The following is a 21608-nucleotide window of genomic DNA, read 5'->3' as shown; positions in this document are numbered from 1 at the left end:
CTGTCTTCTCTTGCTTTCTCTATCTTATCATGTAATGTCTGCACACCAGCTCCCTTCATCTTCAGACATGAGTGGAAGCATCCTGAGGTCTTTTTCAGATGCTGGTGCTGGCACGATGCTTCCTGTACATCCTGTAGAACCATGAGTCAAATACACCTCTTCTCTTTATAAATTAGCCAGCCTCAGGTATTCCTTTATAGAGGTGTATGGTATCTGTGTCACATTTTACCTGTGTGTGTAATTCTTCCTGATGGGAGAATTCAGGGGAGCCACTGTTGTCTTTTTTTTTTTTTTTTTTCTTGCCTGGAGATAGATAGTCACAAGAGAGGATAAAGAAGCCACCAAGAACTGAACTGTTAGAAAATCCTGACCATGAGTTAATTCATCTATTTGTATATGACTCCTTCCTCCTTTCTGTCTTTCAACAGACACTTAAAGGTCTGAATTGATATCCCAAAGAAGGGAACATCCTTTCCAGGGAACTTGTCAACGCCCTAAAAATGACCCCTCAGAACAGGATTTTCAAGAGCCTTCCCTTTGTGCAGTAGATTCCTTCGTTCCTCCTTCTGAGGAGCTGGAATACAGTAGATGAGGCAGCGGCCTCCTCCTTTCTCTAAATATCTTATGTCTAGTTTCCTCTTAAGAGCTACAGTTTAGCTTCATTGATTTCTTATATCTGAACCCAAGATGAAACCACCTTTGCTTACTCTTATTGTGAAGATGGACTGGATCTTCTGTTTTTAATAACTTTTTCTCAATCTCTCAAATCCTGCTACTTTATAATTCATAATTAAAGCTCCAGGTATGTTTCCTTAGTTAATTTTTATGAATGTTTTTGGCACATGATAAATGTTTCTTTGTATCAGTGGAAAAGCATTAGGGACAGAATTCTGTTCACCTAATTTATTATATTTCTCAATTGCATTCAGAAATGTATTGATCACAACTGCAATTTTGTTGAACTTGGTCTCATTTCATAAAACGAGGTCCATGTAATGAGATGTTGACAATTCTGAGGCCTGGCTCAACACCTCAGATTCCAATTAAAATGTCTAACAGTCTAGCTTGGATGGAGGCTGTAATTTGCATTTGGCTACTACATAAAAGAATCTGGACAGAAAAAGATCTTGTATTGTCTTTTTTGTTCTTTGTGTTTTTCCCTTCTTTAGTCAGGGAAGGCCTGTGTTTCCCTGTCTTAGGGTTTTGCTGGGCCAAAAGCAGGTGCTGGTTCTCTTATGGAAGGCTGAAGCTGTACTGGGAAATTTAAATGTCCAGAGGAGCTGAGCTGATTTTATAACATTTGAAGTCTCAGGGTATATGACTGTGGTGGAGAATTCCTTGCCAACGAGTAAGGATCTAACAAAATAAGTTTAAAACCAAAGGCCAAAGAAAAATTATCTAAGTTCATGTTCTTATGGCCTGTTTGCTTAAATCACATGGAGGGATCGATTATGCTGGGGAAAGTACAGAGAGGCAAGTATCTCTAAGGATGAGGTGGTTAATGACAGCATCAAGAAAAGGGCTTTCCAAAGGATAAGAAGAGGTACAGGACCAGGCATGGTGGCTCACGCCTGTAATCCCAGGATTTTGGGAAGCCAAGGTGGTCAGGTCCTTTGAGGCCAGGAGTTCGAGACCAGCCTGGTCAACACGGTGAAACCCTGTCTCTACTAAAAATACAAAAATTAGCCAGGTGTGGTGGTGCATGCCTATAATTCCAGCTACTCAGGAGGCTGAGGCAGGAAAATCGTGTGAACCCAGGAGGTGGAGGTTGCAGTGAGTTGAGATTGCGCTACTGCACTTTCATCTGGGTATCAGAGCAAGACTCTATCTCAAAAAAAAAGAAGAAGAGGTACAGATTGGCAGGGTCTTGGGATGTGGCACAGGGTGGTTGAAAGATCTCATGGGAGGGAAGACCAGCTGATTGGTCATGGCAGACATTTCTACAATAGAGTCTTGGGCAACCACAGGACTTGGGGCTCTGCTGGAAAGCAGCAAGTCTGAAGACCCAGGAGGCCTGTGCTTATGTTTTGTTGTTTCTTTTTTCACTTAGGACCTTTGTGAAACTCATTGAGGGAGCCACCATTATGACTTGAGATGAAATCTGCTGCCATATTGATAGGAGGAGGGCTTGGAATAAGCCTTAGTTTGGAATAAGATTTAGTTTGAATTAAAGACAGTAATACAAAGTGCCACTTCCTGCATGTTTGAGTCAGTGGAGTAAAATTCATTCTTGCCGTGATTCTAGTAGTGAAAAATTGAAAATGATTTTTATGTTGAACAGTGAAGAATAGCTTAAATAAATTATGGCACATGCATACTATCATATGTAGACTTATATTGATTTGCAAAAATATCCTATAGTGTTATATGAAAAATTCAGATTATAGTATAGCCTATGTAGTTTGATCTCACTCTAATAAAACATAAGAATATGGGCATACATACATGTTTTCATAGAAATATGGGTAGAAAAAGTCTGGAAGTATATACATCAAAATTATTAGTTGTCTGTTATTGAAATTATGAGTGATATCTTGTTCTTATTTGTTAGATTTATTATTAATGAGTGGAATTACCTTATTAATTCTGAAAATAATAAAATACGTCCTAAAAACCTGAGGCCTGAAATGTATTGTTTTTTCTGTTCAGATGGTATTGCAGAAATATGAATAGAAGCAAGGCAGAGCAACTCCTCCGCAGTGAAGTAAGTGTTTGTACTTGTGGGTTTGGCTTAAGGGCAAATAAATTTTAATGAGTCCATAATAAGTAGTTCCACATATCTCTCTTTCTAAATTTGTTCAGCAGTGAGCAAGTCTATGCAAAACTATTCCCAGAGGCTGAGGGAGCTCAGAGACTGAAGAAAGAGACTGACAAATTCAGTTTCTAGAAAGAAATATTTAATAGGGACTTATAAACAGAAGTAATCATGGGTGGGCCTGTGGCCTCAGGGCAGTTATCCCCACACCTGCCCTCCAGAAAGTATTCTTTATATAGCAAACTTTTAGGGTAAAACATGTGCAGCTGGACATGTCTTTAGCCTTTCTTACCAGCACATGTGACCACTGTGAGGTTAGATAAGCATCTTTATGAAAGCATTGTTTAAACACCTTGCTGCAAACACCTTGGTAAGTGGGGATCGAGCACTGGTCATCACTGTGGTTTCACTTCAAGGTTACATCACTCTTGCCATGTTAACAGGCTGTTTTCCTACTCGCTACCCCTTGAAACTGGCCCTTACAATTTCATATGCCCAAAGCCTTGGTAAAATAACCAGTGTGGTTATTGTAGCAGTGGTTTCCCCAGTGTGTCCTGTTACAAAAGAAAACATAGCTTATTGAACTTATGCAAGAAACTTTATTGCCACAAAATAAGAATACTCACAAATAGCTTCCAAATTTTGGAGAAATCAGGTAGAGAGAATAGTTAATGCCTCAGTTTGGCTCTCAAAATTATACTTTACTCAATTGCTGTAAGCTTTAAATAGTTCAGAATACACAAAAACACAGTTTCTTGACTCTTCTTCAGAGTAGCAGCCTTCCACACAGGTTGTTGTCCATTCACCTTGGAACCGCCATCCACAAACCATGCAACTCTTGCTTGGTCGGTTGAGAGCTGTTTATTGGGCACTGTAGAATCCAGCAGCTACTCACGCAGTTCCAGAGTCAGTCTTTGGGTTAGAGAGGCTCCCTGCTCATGAGTGTCTCCTCCTTGTACCTACCAGATAGTGTGATCCTGTATGAACCATTTCCATTTTATGATGGAACTCTTTTAGATACTGCTATCTCCATTAGAGTGTTCCTCTGACTTCACCTGAGACAGCACGGATATTTCAGGTGTCAAGAGCATTTTATGTTCTTTAGTCGTAGATGTGGCTATAGTTAGCATCCATAGCAAGGCAGTAAATGCCCCTCTAGTAGAAGTTCTCTAGTCCAGAGTGCCAGTAGTTGTCACTGGGAGGTGCTAACTGGCTTTTGCCATAAGACCTAGTAACACTCAACAAAAGACTATCAGGTAGAAAATTTGTCCCTACCAGCATTCCAACTTTCTCTACACTATGAACTTGGACAGTCATACTGGCTCCCATTTATCACATCCAATTAATATTGCTTGAAGGGCAGGTTTACATGCCCTCTATTTTACAGTAGAAGAAACATTCCCCAGTCAAATACAATGTTCATTCCCATAAAACATTTAGATAAAGGAGACACAGCTACTTTACATAAAACCTGTTCAAACATTCCAACTTTCATAGTCTTATAAACCCTTATGTTTTTATGTTTTAGTCCTAGGAACTTCTCTTCTCTACCTCCAGAACATTTTACCCTCTGTTGTGCAGAAGGCTTTAGGTTCCCAGCAGGGGGTTGAGCCAAGGGACCCTAGCCCTTTTGTCAGTCTTTATCTTGATTAACCTGCTTCAATTTTGCCCTGAAACAATTGTTGGTCAGCCTTATATCATTATAATCTCTGTCTTTTAGGTTTTTACGTTTCTGCAGACTGGAGATATAGCAAAGTAATTCTGGGCTCTTTAATGTTGGGGAACCAGCAGGGGCTCCTTTTGGTCCACACAACCTTCAGTAGTGTTGTATTAAGACCTTTGTTTTAACGCCATTAATTTCCATTTTATTCATTTGATTTTTTAATAACCATCTAAAGATTTTCTTCCTGCTGGGACAAGTTCTGTGACTTTCCTTTCTTTTTCTTCATTCTCTTTCTACCCATTTAGTTTTATCTATATCATTTTTTCCTTCATTTTGAAACAACCTTTAAATAACCTCTGAACTAGAAAAAATGACTTTTTCTTAAGCAAAAGCTCTATCCTATCTTTTATGTAGCCTTCTTCACCAAAAATTCATCTTACTTTCTTTATACACTCTGTATATAGAATTGTTTCTCTTACATCTAGTAGTTTTAATTATATACACTAACTACTATTGTAACTCTTAGTAGTTCTAATTTCCAGTAAAATATCTAGGAAGTGATTAATTTTAATTAAGCTCACATACAAGTCAAACAAGTGTCAAAAACGTCTCAGAAGCAGCAGTTTTATGACCTGAGGCAGAGACAACCTAAACCTGTCTGACTAGTAGATCTAGGCAAAATGTCTGAATTAAATTCTGAAGATGTTTCTATTTTATTTTACCAACAATTTAAAAACTAATTTCATTTACCGGATGTTTTCTTAGATCACATAGAAATGTCACACATATATAACACATATAGACATATAGGCATACAGGCACACAGGAGCAAAACTTATAGCTTACATAAAGAATTATCATTGCCACCTTTCAGATAGTTTTCATTTTCCTTTTGTTAGCACAGCATATCCTGTAGCAATTTATTTTTCATCCTGGAAGTAAAAATTGCTTTATCAAGTCCCATGAAAACCTGAGCATAGATGGCTTACCTCATTCTTAATTTTTAGAGAAGCCCCAGGGGCTTTCCACTAACCACCACAAGGTTGTCCCTCCTGGTAAATTTCCTTCATTAGGCCAAACCTCTGTCACAGCCAGAATGATCCAGGCCATAAGGCTACAATTCCCTTGTGTATGTATGCCTTGCATTATGAAGGCGTTGCTGCAGGGCTGGGTGGGTAGTAATGTCACTCATTTTTTTCTGCTTCATTCCTGGCTAGGGAGATATCATCACCCACTGTGTCCCGCAGTTAGACCATCCAAGCAGCCAGGGGTTCCCTAGGGAGTTGTTGCTTCTTATTTTTATTTTTTTTAACTCATTTATGCTGGAGGTTGCAAATTTTTTGTGTGTGAAAAATCAGACCTTTGATGACTTTGAGCCGTAGGATGTAAATAACGCCCACAAGCTTAGTGTTCCAATAATGGAACCCTAGGCATAAATAGATTAAAGCCTAATCAAGTGAAGCGGTGGGAGTAGAGAAGGAAAAAGGAAATCTGCAACTGTTTGTTATCAATGAGTAACAAACACTACTGTTCTAGGACCAGCCAGTAGTTGGTTAAAGGTCTTTGCAGTCTCTGAGTTCTGCAGCAGTGTATTCCCTGGCAGGGAGAGTCTCCTGTAGTGGCCCATCCTCATTTTGCTGGAGTTGTTGCACTTTCACTTTCCTTAGCATGAGGGGCAAGCTTACTCTAATGCTTTCTTCCTGATTGATCATTTGCTGTCTTGACTTTTAGTACTTAAGTATTTGTTTGGTTTTTTTTTTTTTTTTTTTGGCTCGAAGTTAGTTATTTCAAAATAGTTTACATTGATACTACATAATGTCTTTTATAAATAAAGCATTAATAGATGTTTAATTCCATTTAGAAATAAATGTGCTGAAATTGCTATACCTTTAAAAAGAAATAAAATGAAAGGGTAAAATGTATAGAGGGAACTACCCTGTGCTGAGTAATGGGACCTGGGTCTCCCTGTGACTTTTCTAGCCTACTTTTCACATCTGTAAGAGAAGGAGTTGGACTAGAAGATGATCTCTACAATTCTCTGCATTTCTGATCTAGTTTTCTATTTAGCTATTGTTCCCAGTCTTTTAAACTCATGTTTTCTCATTTTACCTCCTGCTTAGTATCATGCATCAAGATTTTGTTGAATGCTTGTTTTTGTAGTTGATGTTAAAAAAACAATAGTAGGTGACTTTGGTTAATTCTGACTACACGTAACCATGCCCACAGGATTCTTCCATGCCTCTCTGGAGACCCCACAGTGAGAGGCAGATGTAGCGGAGGGAGTAGCTAAATGGCAGCCTGGGGACCAGATCCTGCCTCTACTGCTTGCTAGCTGTGTGACCTGGTGCAAATTACCCAGCCAGTCTTTCTGTTTGTCATTTCCTTACCTGCGAAGTAATGTGGGGATAACAATAGTACCTATGTAATAGGACTGTTTTGATGATTAAATAAATTGATATGCTAGAACATTAGAACAGAATAAATTTTCAATAAATAAATGTGTTTATTTGTTTGTTTATTTATTTATTTATATTATTTAAGATAGTTTCTCTCTCTCTGTCTCCCAGACTAGAGTGCAGTGGTGTGATCTTGGCTTACTGCAGCCTCTGTCTCCTGGGTTCAAGCGATTCTCCTGCCTCAGCCTCCCAAGTAGCTGAGATTACAGGCATGCACCACCATGCCTGGCTAATTTTTAGTAAAGATGGGGTATTTTTAGTAGAGATGGGGTTTTGCCATTTTGGCCAGGCTGGTCTTGAACTCCCGACCTCAACTGATCTGCCTGCCTCAGCCTCCCAAGGTACTGGGATTGCAGGCATGAGCCACCGTGCCCAGCCTCTGTTATACTTTTTACTGATCGATTATTACAATTATTATCCCTAATTGTTATCAGGTATTTTTGTGGGGCCTTATTTAATTCCATTGTTTTTCCTATGAAGAAGAGTATAATTTGTTTTATTTTTCAACTAATAAAGGACACACTTTTCATCTTAAAGCAATTTAAATACTAGAGATTGATGGTAGTGTTACTGGACAGAGAGGTATTTGAGGTTCATAGGGTCTATTTCTTGCTTTTCAGCTTGGAACCTGAGAAAGATTTGACCTTTAGTCTTTTAGCATTGTTTCCAACTCTTGATTTTCTCTGCTTAAGTTACTTGTGCCTCCATCTCTCCTTTTGTAAAGGCTGATATTTGGCTGGGTATGTTGGCTCACGCCTGTAATCCCAGCACTTTCGGAGATCAAGGAGGGTGGATCACTGGAGGTCAGAAGTTCAAAACCAAGCTGGCCAACATGGTGAAACCCCGTCTCTACTAAAAATATAAAAACTAGCTGGACATGGTGGTGCACGCCTATAGTCCCAGCTACTCGGGAGGCTGAGGCAGGAGAATTCTTTGAACCCAGGAGGTGGAGGCTGCAGTGAGCCAAGATCGTGCCACTGCACTCCAGCCAGCCTGGGCAACAGTGCGAGACTCTGTCTCAAAAAAAAAGACTGATATTTAACTTCAACTTCTAGAGAATTAAGAATTTTTAAATTCATTCTTATAAAAAGCACTGAGACATTTATAGGAAAATTCAGTGTGAATTGAAAATCATACTGAGTCAAGAATCAAAGCTTATAACAAATACAAAAAATGTATGAAATGAAACCCAATCATTAAGAAATATATTTTTCCATGACAGTTTTCCTACATGTCCAGGCCTTACAGGAATTGCAAAATCTTGTCTCTCAGTTCTGGAAGGGCACTGAGAGATTGTTTGATTGAAATGTCTCACCATTTGTGAGGATTTGTGATTGTGGGGAATTGAGTGCAATTTCTTTAACTACTCTCCTAGCGCAGTAATTTGAAGTACAAAGTCATGTGGGTGGGAGAAACCAAGGGGCCCTATTGGTAAGTTGTGCTTCTTCAAAGCAGATTTTCTGGGAAAGAATAATAATTATAAAATTATAATATTAGGTTCTTCAGTATTCTCCATGGTGATGCTATTAGTAATTGGAATAAAACAATTTTTTTCTGAACTTGGATTTTAGGATAAAGAAGGTGGTTTTATGGTAAGGGATTCCAGTCAACCAGGCTTGTACACAGTCTCCCTTTATACCAAGTTTGGAGGGTGAGTAATCCTGCCATTTTTTTTTTTTTTTTATAATTTAGAGTTTTTGCATGAACTTCCTATGTAGTTTATATGGATTCCTAATTTTCATAAAAATATGCAGCATTTCACCATTAAAAAGAAAACCTGAACTTGATTTCTGAAGTGTATATACTGTTTTTTGTATTTATATTTTCAGTAATTTTCCCTATAGTTTTTCATATGTATTTGTTGAGTATGGCTATAATAACTTTAGTAATATTCAACAAACATTTATAGTGAACGGTGCTGGTCACTAAGGATAAAATCATGAGCAAAGGATGCAGAGACCCTGCCCACCAGTAGGTTAGTAGATGCTACAGCCCAGTAACAGACAGTGATGGTAGTAAGTGCCATGTGGGAGGGTAATGTGTGTGTGTGGTGGGTTTGGGGGTGGGGGATGGTAAACAGCCTAGGCACATCTTGAGTTAGTCATGAACGCTCTCCCAAATGACATCCAGGCTGAGACCTGAGAGGTGAGCAGGAAAAACTCAGAGGGAGGGGACGGAGTGTTTCTGACCAGGAAATTGCCTGGACCTAGAGGGGAGAGAGGATGTGGTGAGTTCAAGTCACTGAAAAGTATGTTGTAGCTGTGTGGTAGAATGGGAGCAGAGTGAAGGGAGGAGAGAGAAGCCTGAGAGTTGAAGCAGAGGCAAGTTCATGTCAATGTCAATAAGTCTGAGCTTTACCCTAAGAGCAACAGGAGTCATCTTGAAAGCATTTTTAGCAAGAGAGGACTAGAGAAGATCTCTGCTCTAGAAAGGTACCTAAAGTTGAATGTTTAAAAGTCTAATTTATTCGCTATTGGCGATTTAAGTATTCTAGACATTTGTAAGTTTATGCAACAGCAGGAACAAAAAGCAGTAGCTGCTAATAGCTACGTTAAGATTTCCAGCTGTTGGTAAGTGGAATTCATAAATGTTCTCTTTCCAAATCTCATGCAAAGGGCCATGTGTGTTTTCAGTGAGTACTTTAAAAACTTTGACATGCTAATATGAAAGACGAAGCTAAGAAGAACATAGGGGAAGTAAAATTCGTGCCAGGAATAGGGGGAATCATATGGATAGATGCTGTGGTTGCCCTTGTAGAAAACACCTTAAGAATGAAGTTCTGTTATTTCAACTTGGTTCTGACACATTTTGATTTTTGTTCTAGAGAAGGTTCATCGGGTTTCAGGCATTATCATATAAAGGAAACAACAACATCTCCAAAGAAGTATTACCTAGCTGAAAAACATGCTTTTGGCTCAATTCCTGAGATTATTGAATATCATAAGCACAATGCAGCAGGTAAGTGAGCTGTGAAAACCTACTTCAAATATAAGGTTGCGATTAAAATGATCAGATACTGTGATTAATTCCTTGAGCAGTTTTATTTTATAGTTAGTTCATTGTAGAATGTGGTTGATTTAAAATTACTGCATATTAAAGGAATAATATATACAAAGAATAATTAGAAATAATATCAAGTTTTATAAAAAGCTCTGTCTTGACCTTAGGACATGAGTTATTCCATTGGTATATAGCAAATGTTCACATTACATTTATACACTGTTGGTGGGAGTATAAATTAGTTCCGCCATTGTGGAAGACAGTAAGGCAGAAACACCATTCAACCCAGCAGTCCCATTACTGGGTGTGTACCCAAAGGAATATAAATCATTCTATTATAAAGACACATGCATGTGGGTGTTCATTGCAGCACTGTTCATAATAGCAAAGACATGGAATCAACCTAAATGTCCATCAGTGATAGACAGGATAAAGAAAATCTGGTACATATACACCATGGAATCTGTGAAGCCATCAAAGAAGAATGGGATCATGTCCTTTGCAGGGAGGCCATTATCCTTAGCAAACTAACACAGGAACAGAAAACCAAATACCACATGGTCTCTCTTGTAAGTGGAAGCTAAACAATAAGAATACATGGTCACATAGAGGGGAACAACACACACTGGAGTCTTTTGTAGGGTAGAGGTTGGGAGGATGGAGAGGATCAGGAAAAACAACTTATGGGTACTAGGCTTAATACCTGGGTAATGAAATAATCTGTATGGCAAACCCCCATGACACAAGTTTACCCATGTGACAAACTTGCACTTATAACCCTGAACTTAAAAGTTAAAAAAAGTTCACATTTATGTGGTATATATGTCCTTGATACTAAAGTCCAAGATATGTCTATTTCAGAATAGTCACAGAAGATGCCAGATAAACCAGGATTCAGTCCTATGCTGTAGGTTTCCAGAGAGTAGAGTAATCATATCCTACAAGTTAACCATCTTCTTGAATCTCTGGTACACTACCACCAGAGTGGGAACAAACTGAAAACCAAAAAATAACAGAAACGAAACAACATTTATGAAAATTAAAGTTCCACAGGATTATATAGAAAGATTTCCAGCCTTTGACTTTAAAAATGTAACTGGGCAGGGATAGCCAAGTGCTTCACCCAACTTATGAAAAATTTTGAAATTTTATTGAAGGCACCCTTTGCAAAGCCTGCTATTTTGTGACTGTTCACTTTTTTTCAGGTAATAATAATGGTTATTTAGATAAAATTTATATACTATAAAGCCCACCCATTTAAAGTATACAATTCAGTGGTTTTTAGCATATTTACAGAGTTGTGCCAACTATCAGCATAATCTAAATTTTTTTTTAAAGAATGTTGTCATCATCCCAAGAAGAAGTTTTGTATCAAATAATTGTCACCCCATCCCCCTTCACCAGCCCAGCCCCAGGCAACCATTAACATACTTTCTGTCTCCCTTATAGATTTGCCTATTCTGGACATTTCATATAAATGGAATTATAGAATATGTGGTCTTCCGTGACTAGCTTCACTGACTTAACGTAACTGTTGTTGACGTTGTCATGTTGTAGTATGTAGATGCATTCCATTCCCTTTTTTAAAAACATACATCACGAGTTTACTGAAATAATCAGATAATATAAACAAAATGAACAGGGCTTGACACATAGTAATTGCACAATAACTTCTACTTATTATTGAGTCACAACCCAGAGCCTAACACAATATTTGTGGAATGCTTAGGTTCTCAGGCCAGCATACAAGTCTACATTTAACTCTTAAGTAAAATAACAGTTTCAAATTGAGTATAATAATGCTCAATGTTGAGATGGGATCAACCCCTCTATCTTCAAATACAGGGGGAATATCTTACCATCCACCTGTTGTGTTAGAAAGTCGTGCTTCATCTATTTATGGAAGCCAAGACACAGCCTAGATATGTAAAAACTATAGGTAAAATGAGGTTAAGGAAAAAATTTGCTGACAATATCACTAGGAATTCTAGACAATGAAAATTGACATTAATGTTTATTGCTGTGATGGACTTCCTGAACACATTGTTAGAAATTGGTTTGTGGCCAGGTATAAAAATAATAATTCATTGTATGGATTTTGTTTATTATTCATAAGTTGATGGACATTTGGGTTGTTTCCACATTAGTTCTCTTATGAATAATGCTTCTGTAAACACCTGTACACCAGTTTTTGCGTGGAAATATGTTTTCATTTCTTTTGGGTATTTACCTAGTTATGGGTATGCTGCGTCATATGGTAACTCTGTGTTTAACATTTGAGGAACTGATTTCGTATCAATTTATATCTCATTCTGTTGTTTTCTTTTTTGGTGTTTTTGCTCCCTAATTTTTTCTTCCGTATTCCTGTATAAGTTTTATTCTTCACTGTCATCTCAATTCATTCAACAAACATGTATCAAGTGCCTACTGCATGCCAGAAACAGAGCCAGACTTTGGGGAGACTGTGGTGGACTAGGTGTAGTAACTGATCCTGATTTTCCGAGACCCTACCACTTGCGGGGAGACAGAGAAGTACATAATGATTTTAAATTGCTTTGAGATATCTTGTAGTAGAGGAAATACAGAGTGCTATGGGTGTTTTTGGAAGAGACACCTCCTGTTTCTTATTTAGTGCTGTATGCAACTTGGGTTAAAAGATACACACTGATTTCCAGTAGTTGGTATTCCGAATTGTTGCTATCTTAGAGCCTGATTTTTATGCTAAGATTGCTAATACTGAGTCATGTCAGGTGAATAACTTTCATTTTTAGCAGACTAATATAATTCCCTTTCATAGTTCAGCTCTCATATTGGAAAAGAACGTGAAATAACTGTTAGAAACCTTTTAACATCCTTTAAAATATTTGGAAAAAGAGAAAGTTAGCATGGTGCCTGTTAAACACTGTAGTATTTAAAAGAAAATGTTTGTTGAATGAATAAAAGCATATAGCACAGTGCTGTATGTACACACAGAGGATGCGCAGTAAATGAATAAATGATGAATTTTATAAGTTAGTTTCCTGTAGCATGTGACCAAGCAGAATGATTATGAATGAGTTTGACTGCAACGCTTTCTTTGATTATTAGGACTTGTCACCCGGCTTCGGTACCCAGTTAGTGTGAAAGGGAAGAATGCACCCACCACTGCAGGATTCAGCTATGGTAACTCTTATTTTGTGGTTGTGTGAGCTGATTTTCCTTGAAAAGAATCCATTGTCATAAGATAAATTTGGATGTGTACTATTTCACATACTGGAATTGTTTTCGTAAGTTTATAGTATGGGTTTTTAGGTAATTATACTTAAGACCGTAGCAGCCTAGGTATTATATTTTCATCATTATTCATAATTCCATAGAAAACTTTCTGTCAGTAAAAAAATAAGCATTATCATGTTAACATCTAAAATAAATCAAAGCCCTTCCTGGTTCTCACCAGCTGTATTGCTTACAAGAACGTGAGTCAGGATGAAGGTAAGAAAGAAAGCTTCCAACTTAATTGTCTTTGTCGCTTCTGACAAAAGCCTTTAAAACAGCAGATTACATTATTTCCAACTTGATGGAATTGAAAAAGAAAAAAAAAAAAAACAACAAACCTGAGAAGGGAGAGTGGTAAAGAAGGAAGTGTTTGTTTGACAAAAGTACCTTTAACTTTCAGGCTATATTATTATTATTATTATTATTATTATTACTTGTGGAGAATTGTCTTGCCGTCTTCATTTCACATCGGTTAGAAGGGATTCATCCTCCCCACCTTTGGCAGTTCAGATGCAGGTTTCAAGTCTCTTCTGTGTTTTACCAGGAATTATTACAGTGTTATCCTGTAATTTTCAGGTTGATCTTGGTTATAGGTTCTTTTTCCCCTCTCTGATTCATGCTATGTTTTCCTTTTTAAATATGAACATTTTCCCCTTCTGTCATGCAGAGAAGTGGGAGATTAACCCTTCAGAACTGACCTTTATGAGGGAATTGGGAAGTGGACTGTTTGGAGTGGTGAGGCTTGGCAAATGGCGAGCCCAGTACAAAGTCGCAATCAAAGCTATTCGGGAAGGTGCCATGTGCGAGGAGGACTTTATAGAAGAAGCTAAAGTGATGATGTAAGTGGTGATCGTCTTTCTGGCTCACCTTTTTGTATTAAAAAGTGGCCCCTCACCAAAAACTTGGTAGTTTCTTTTCCTATAGTAACTATATATGTGTATGTCTTCCTTTCCAGGAAACTGACACACCCGAAGTTAGTGCAGCTTTATGGTGTATGCACCCAGCAGAAACCAATATACATTGTTACCGAGTTCATGGAAAGGGGCTGCCTTCTGAATTTCCTCCGACAGAGACAAGGTCATTTCAGTAGAGACGTGCTGCTGAGCATGTGTCAGGATGTGTGTGAAGGGATGGAGTATCTGGAGAGAAACAGCTTCATCCACAGAGATCTGGTAACCCTAGCTGCCCACATTCCCACTCATTGGCTGAATTCCTTTGTAACACTGGCTCAGCAAATGTGCAATGATGTGTTAATAGCCAATTTTTGTTCTTAACAATCTTTCACCATTATTTTTAAAGTTGGTAAATTTAACTTGCCCTGTAATTTTAAAGGAAAGATCTTTATTCAGTCTAATTATTTACCTAGTTAATATCTCCAAGCAAGTTTCCATGTTTTAATTTTTTGATCTCCATAAGAATCCCATGAGATAGCTACTCACAGTGGATTCTCTTACCATCACTCTTGTACAGATGAGAAAATTATCTTTAGGGAAGTGAAATGGCTTGCCTCCTGTGATAAGTAGGGAAGTTGCAGTTGGCCTTGACTTTCTAACTAGATCCCAAGTTCTTTTCCACCTCATACACTATAAACAGAAACTATAAGAGATATCCTTTGGATTTTTAAAAAAATCTCTCAAATCACTGGGAAAACATGGAGGTTCATGTTAACTTCTCAAAATACCAGAAAAAGAAATCTGTTACCAGTTCTAAATTATTGTGATGGAGACAATTTTTCCCTTCTCACCTGTTCTCACTCTCTCCTCCATTCTTCTTTTCCTTCTGTTTTTCTTCTCTACCTGTTCTTTACAAATGCTTTCAGCATATTAGCAGCAGTGTCTGTCCCCTGAAAATAATCAGCTGAAAATGCTTGCTTTCAGCATATCAGTAGCACTGTCTGTCCCCTGAAAGAAAATAATTCTTTCACCAAGAAGAGTGTAATTTTCATTTGGGACTTCCTCCCATATTTTAGTTTTAGCTTTCTAGTGATAAAGCATGGACACATTTTTTTAGAAAGCAGAAAAACCTAAAAAAAAATTTTTTTTTCCTTTGAGACAGGATCTCACTTTGTCTTCCAGGCTGTGGTGCAGTGGCGTAATCTTGGCCCACTGCAGCCTCAACCTCCCGGGTTCAAGCGATCCTCCTGCCTCAGCCCCCAAGTAGCTGAGACTATAGGCATGTGCCACCATGCCTGGCTAATTTTTGTAGAGATGGGGTTTCGCTGTGTTGCTCAGACTGGTCTCAAACTCAAGCGATCTGCCTGCCTCAGCCTCCCACGTGCTAGGATTACAGGTGTGAGCCTCTGCGCCCAGCCTCAGCAAAACATTTTTTAAAGTTAGCAGTCACCTTAGACAGACATTGTTCTGATAAGTATTTTACAAATAAACTCGTTTAATCATAATTCTGGGAAGTAGATTTTCTTATTATTCCCTTTTTACAGATGAGGAAACTGAGGTGCAAATAGGATAAAATAACTTACCAATGGACAAGTGAATTGTAGAGCCAGGATTTGAACCCGGGCAGCTTGGCTCTAGGGTCCCTACCTAACTACTATGCTATGCTCTCTAGAATTAAAGCATATTAGAGAGTTGAAGATTTGGAGATGGAACACTTGATTTCCTAGGTGTGTTTTGGGATACTTACCTTATCTTAGATTCAGTTTCGGTGTCTGTAAATTGTGGGTTATAATGTTGTTTGGCTTCCAAGACTGTTTTAAAGATCACATTATTTGACTGGGGCAAAGGGCTTTGTAAGATATACATGCTATAGATAGCATCAGTTATTGTTATCATTATGTCAGGGATGACAAAGAACATCTCTGTCAATTGAAACTCGTAAACTAAGAACCTTTGTCTGTTTTGTCCTTACAAAACTGATAAAAACTGAATATCTGCATCAGTGTGGCAGATTACACCTTCCAGACAGATTATATTTTGGCAAAAACGATTCTCATATTTCTGTGCCTATGACATTGGTATTACTATGGTAGGTTTGTGTCACCCCTTATGGGAAACTTCGGATGCTCTTGTCTTCTTGGTAAAGAATCCTGTTGACCATCCAGCGCAGGCATTGTGGAGTTGTGAAGTGTTTTCATAGGAAGATGCAGGCAGTCCAGGGAATGGGCATTAACTCTCATTTTATAAGAGACTTTTTTTTTTTTTTTTTTTTTTTGAGACGGAGTCTCACTCGCCCAGGCTGGAGTGCAATGGCGTGATCTCGACTCACTGCAAGCTCTGCCTCTCGGGTTCACGCCATTCTCCTGCCTCAGCCTCCCTAGTAGCTGGGACTACAGGCACCCACCGCCATGCCCAGCTAATTTTTTTTGTATTTTTAGCAGAGATGGGGTTTCACCGTGTTAGCCAGGATGGTCTTGATCTCTTGACCTCGTGATCCGCCTGCCTCGGCCTCCCAAAGTGCTGGGCGTGAACCACCATGCCCGGCCTATGAGACTCTTAAAATACACTCAGCAAGAAGGAACCTCATAGTGCAATTGCCGCATAGAGAAAATAGAATTATGAACAGTCAGGAAGAAAGAAAAACACACCTTGGTCTATGGGTTATGGTATTAAAATATTATTGGCCTGGTGTGGTGCCTCACGCTTATAATCCCAACACTTTGGGAGGCCGAGGCGGGCAGATCATGAGGTGAAGAGATCGAGACCATCCTGGCGAACATGATGAAACCCTGTCTCTACTAAAAATACAAAAAACAGCCTGGTGTGGTGGCGGCCGCCTGTAGTCCTGGCTACTTGGGAGGCTGAGGCAGAAGAATCACTTGAACCCGGGAGGCGGATGTTGCAGTGAGCCGAGATGGCACCACTGGACTCTAGCCTGGTGACAGAGCAAGACTTGGTCTCAAAAAAAAAAAAAAAAAAAAAAAAAAAATCATCATGTCTTCCTTCTGAGAAATACCATGTCTTTCTGTCAAGCTATTTTCTTGAACCTTGTAACCTTGAAGAATGTGCAAGAAAATATAAATTAAATAATCCACAATTGTATTTGACCAATTTTGTACATCATGTTATAATATACTGGGAACATAAATGAAAAAGCGAACTGTATTCACACATAGCTGTTCTTTTGGAGACCGAGTCTTGCTCTGTCGCCCAGGTTAGAGTGCAGTGGCGTGATCTCTGCTCATTGTAACGTCCGCCTCCCAGGTTCAAGCAATTCTGCCTCCAGTCCCAGGTAGCTGGGGCTACAGTTGTGTGCCACTACACTTGGCAAATTTTTTTCTATTTTTAGTAGAGATGGGGTTTTGTCATGTTGGCCAGGCTGGTCTCAAACTCCTGACCTCAAGTTTTCCACCCGCCTCAGCCTCCCAAAATGTTGGGATTACAGGCGTGAGCCACTGCACCCAGCCTGTTCTTTGACTGGGATGAGATGACCAATCACTGAGCAGAAATATTGGATAAGAGATTGGTCACCCATCATTGTGAGAACTGGATTAATCCAGTGAGAACTGGATTAAGGACTTCAAGAGATGTTCTCATTGTCAGTAAGAAAATTGGATAGTTTAATAAGACCAGGTCTGGGAGGGAGAAAAGTGAGTTGACTCTTCTATTAGCCCTTGTTTAAGAATGACAGTTGGCCAGTGTGGTGGCTCACACCTATAATCCTAACACTGGGGGAGGCCGAGGCAGATGGATGAGGGCAGGAGTTCAAGACTAGCCTGGCCACAATGGTAAAACCCCGTCTCTACTAAAAATACAGTAATTAGCTGGGTGTGATGATAGGTGCCTGTAATCCCAGCTATTCTGGAGGCTGGGGCAGAAGAATCACTTGAACTTGGGAGCCAGAGGTTGCAGTGAGCCAAGATTGCGCCACTGCACTCCAGCCTGGGCGACAGAGGCAGACCCTGTCTCAAAAAAAGAAAAAAAAAAAAGACAATTGGTAAAGATTATGCAATAATGCCTTATTGCAATATGACTTTCTGACCTGCCTTTCTATTCATTTTTTCAAATACACAATGGAAATACTTCCATAGGGGTAAAAACAATTTATTAAAGGACATTTCCACTCTCTGCAAATGTTGACTAGGTTACACTAAATTTAATATGAACAGAACTTATATTTTCCTACTTAAATGGTGGAATTTTTAAACTAATATACCATCATAATGTTGTTTTCCAGGCTGCCAGAAATTGTCTAGTAAGTGAGGCGGGAGTTGTAAAAGTATCTGATTTTGGAATGGCCAGGTATGTCCAAGTATATGTGGTTTTAGGTGATGTTTGCATTTTTTTGGTGGAATTAATAAGTGTGGGAATAATTTGCAATGACGAAGCAGAAAGGAAATCTTGTTAACTGATTCTCAGATTAAAATAAGTATATATTGTGATGTTAGTAGTTCTCTCCACTAGGTGGTAGTATAGCCTGTTAAATATACTATATTTCCTGGTGTGGATTAGATTTCTAGAATCTTTTGTTTTCACAAAAACGTATTTGGTGGTGAGGTTTTTAGTATGTCCATGTCTGCAGTGTTTTTCTTCTCTTAATTTTTATAATTTAATAGTATTATAAAATACCTTTAAAAGGTATTTAGTTTATTTTTTGTCGCTTCTTCCTCTGTCTGTCCATTGATTCATCCATACATCCACCCATAAAAAATCAGGTGCCTGCTGCACGCCAGGCATAATGATAGGCTGAACCACATTAGAGAATAAGACCTACAAGTCCTTGCCCGCACGCAGCTTACATTCAGGAAGAAGGTGAATCAGAAGACCTGATAAAGTTACATGATTGAGCAGGGTCGATACTGGTAAACTGTGGCTGTCAGTCTGACCCACACTTCATTTGGGTTTCACATTTTTAAATAGATGCAAAAATGAAAAGAATATTATGACATGTAAAAAAAATCTGAAACTCCAATGTCACTGTCCATAAAAATAGCGTGACTGAGACATAGCCTCGCTCATTCATTTAGGTGTTACCTGTGACTGCTTTCCCGCTACAGATACAGAGTCGAGTAGCTGTCTTGGGGACTGTATGGCCTGCCAGATCTGAAATATGTGTTATCTGGCCCTTTACAGAAAAGTTGACTGATCCCTGTAATACAGATAATTTGAGGTGGTGCTGAGTGACAATGCAGGGCAAGAGTGAGGGTGGCTACTCGATCTGATGTTCAGGACGACTTCTTTGCGATAGGGAGATTTGTTTGGAGACAAGAAGGTAGGAAGTAGCCAGTATAGGTGAAAATAAAAGGATAAAATATTTCAGGTAGGAAGAAAAAGTGAAAAAGCTTGAAGTCTGGGACACGTCTGGCCTGCTCAAGGAATGGAAAAAGCGCTAGGGTAGCTGGCCAACGGGCAGCGCCAGGAATGCTTATAAATGCAGGCAAGGACCAGGCCATGTAGGGCCAGGTTTAACTCCTAAGGAAACTCAGGCCCAGGGAGATTAGAAAACTGTTACTGTCAGAAATGGGACCAGAACTTCCAACTCTTAGGATATTAATTACCCAGTGCTCTTTATTTGCTTTTATATAAAGATACTATATATTTGGCAGGCTGTCGGCCACTTTCATATGTTCAATCTTCATATGTTAGGCTTTCAGAAAATCTGCACTTTTGTATCAACCACTCAAAAACACTCTTTATACCCTAAAGTCAGACTCCCCTGGCCGACAGTTTGATCCAGCCCATAGTGGCATTGTCTGCCAGCCAGCAGCTGGCTTTGTGCTGAGTCATCATCTTTGTCTACAGAGCAAAGGACGTTTGTGCAATTCTTTGAAAATTTTCTCATGGAAGCTTTTAGAAATTAATGGCATATTCACATATAATACAGAAATACATTCCTTTTGTAAATATGTGCTGCCCACCTTACAGAAAGGGCTGAAGTCTTTTCATCTACCAACCCTAATCAAGGATTCTCCCCCAAAGTTAGCCACTGTTAACAGTTTTTGTATGTTCTTCCAGAAGGACATAGTATGTTCACATAAAAAAGTTATTAAAAAAAATAATAATAATAATAAAAAAAAGAAAAAAAAAGTTATATAGTATTGTTTTGAGTGCATGTATGTATGTGGGGATGTTATGTATAAATGCATACTCCACTGTTTACATGTGGCATTTTGTGTTGTGTTTTTGTTTGTTTGTTTGTTTTTTGCATTTGCCATCTTCATATGCTATAGTTTTAAATTGTGCTCTGTGGAATTGTGAGGGCTGAAAGCATGTGTGTTTCTAGATGCTTTATACCACTTCCTCTGGAGCAGCTCTGCTTTAGATTTTTTACATATGGGGCCTGTGGGTAAAATTTTATTTAAAGAACAGAATTGCTTACAAAGAAAAGCTTGCAAAGTATTTTATGATACATTGTCTCCATTGCCTTATAAAAAGAAAGAAAAACAGAAAAATCAAAGTGCAGATGGTAATGTGGTGATGCATCCATCTCATGCACTTAAATTAAGCTGAGAGGAAGTTGGAAATCACCAGGTGTGGCCACTGAGGTGAACATTTAGCTTCAACCGGATGCTTGTTGGACTTCAGTCAACTGTGTTTTTGATTGCAAGGGGAAAAAAAATGAAAGAACAAGTAGAAAATGCAGATTTTTCTTCAGAGGTGTAAGCCCATGGTGTGTCTTACTCTAGGTATGTTCTGGATGATCAGTATACAAGTTCTTCTGGTGCTAAGTTTCCTGTGAAGTGGTGTCCACCTGAAGTGTTTAATTATAGCCGCTTCAGCAGCAAATCAGATGTCTGGTCATTTGGTAAGATCCATGGTCCATGTTTCCTCATGTCCGTCCGCCCTGAGGAGGAAGTGGATACATCCATTTGGTAATCCTGATTCTTTTCCAGGTGTTTTAATGTGGGAAGTATTCACAGAAGGCAGAATGCCCTTTGAAAAATATACCAATTATGAAGTGGTAACCATGGTTACTCGAGGCCACCGACTCTACCAGCCGAAGTTGGCATCCAACTATGTATATGAAGTGATGCTGAGATGTTGGCAGGAGGTATAGATTTTTTGTGGGCTTTCTTTTTGAATCTTTTAGGGATTGGGCTTGGTAAATAGACAACATGCAGTCTTTATAGCCTAGTGAGGTGCTGCGTGCTTTATAGTGATTTCAAGCTCTAGGTAGGAAGCCAACCCTCTCAACTCAAATTCTGAATAACGGGAAGAAGAATGTAAAGATGTGGAAAATGCTAATAACTACCTCGATACATTCAGGCTGCTTCCTCACTCGCAAGTGGGACTCCTTCCATCGTTGCCTGAGCTAGGGACTTGGGGAATACACCTGGAGAAGTAGCTCTTTTTTCACTGGGTCACTTGTAGAGTTGAAATATTATTTTTTTTTACCAGAGTTGGTTTCTTTCTCTAAACCTCAACTTTCCGAGATCTTTGGAAGTATTGAAATGTCACCTCCTAAAAGAGGTTAGATGCCGAATGACTTCTGAAAGACAGTAACATTAGCTCACATGTATTATGTACCAAGCACTATACTTAGTGTTTTGGATTTAGTTCTCAAAACAACACTTTGAGGTGGAGAC

At 38.9% G+C, this 21608-nt stretch overlaps 1 protein-coding gene across 4 annotated transcripts in view; it reads left to right on the top strand.

Moving 5' to 3' along the window:
• Positions 1 to 21608, top strand: part of TEC (tec protein tyrosine kinase) — a 137724-nt gene that overhangs the window by 112426 nt on the left and 3690 nt on the right. For 3 of the 4 annotated variants that reach the window (XR_010586809.2, XM_045392340.3, XM_005554845.5), the window contains 9 exons: positions 2650 to 2704; positions 8446 to 8525; positions 9699 to 9832; positions 12962 to 13036; positions 13797 to 13968; positions 14085 to 14301; positions 18260 to 18324; positions 20709 to 20827; positions 20916 to 21073. Coding sequence is in view for 3 of the 4 variants with exons in the window: in XM_045392340.3 (XP_045248275.1) it covers positions 2650 to 2704; positions 8446 to 8525; positions 9699 to 9832; positions 12962 to 13036; positions 13797 to 13968; positions 14085 to 14301; positions 18260 to 18324; positions 20709 to 20827; positions 20916 to 21073 (1075 nt within the window). In the remaining variant the exon portion in view is untranslated. Of the gene's footprint in view, positions 1 to 2649; positions 2705 to 8445; positions 8526 to 9698; positions 9833 to 12961; positions 13037 to 13796; positions 13969 to 14084; positions 14302 to 18259; positions 18325 to 20708; positions 20828 to 20915; positions 21074 to 21608 lie in introns of those variants that run through there. The other variant, XM_074039736.1, reaches the window with a different exon arrangement.

Source organism: Macaca fascicularis, chromosome 5, assembly GCF_037993035.2.
Source record: "Macaca fascicularis isolate 582-1 chromosome 5, T2T-MFA8v1.1".
NCBI lineage: Eukaryota > Metazoa > Chordata > Mammalia > Primates > Cercopithecidae > Macaca > Macaca fascicularis.
The sequence above is the reverse complement of the archived record's forward strand: the minus strand, read 5'-3'. Positions and strand labels throughout refer to the sequence as shown.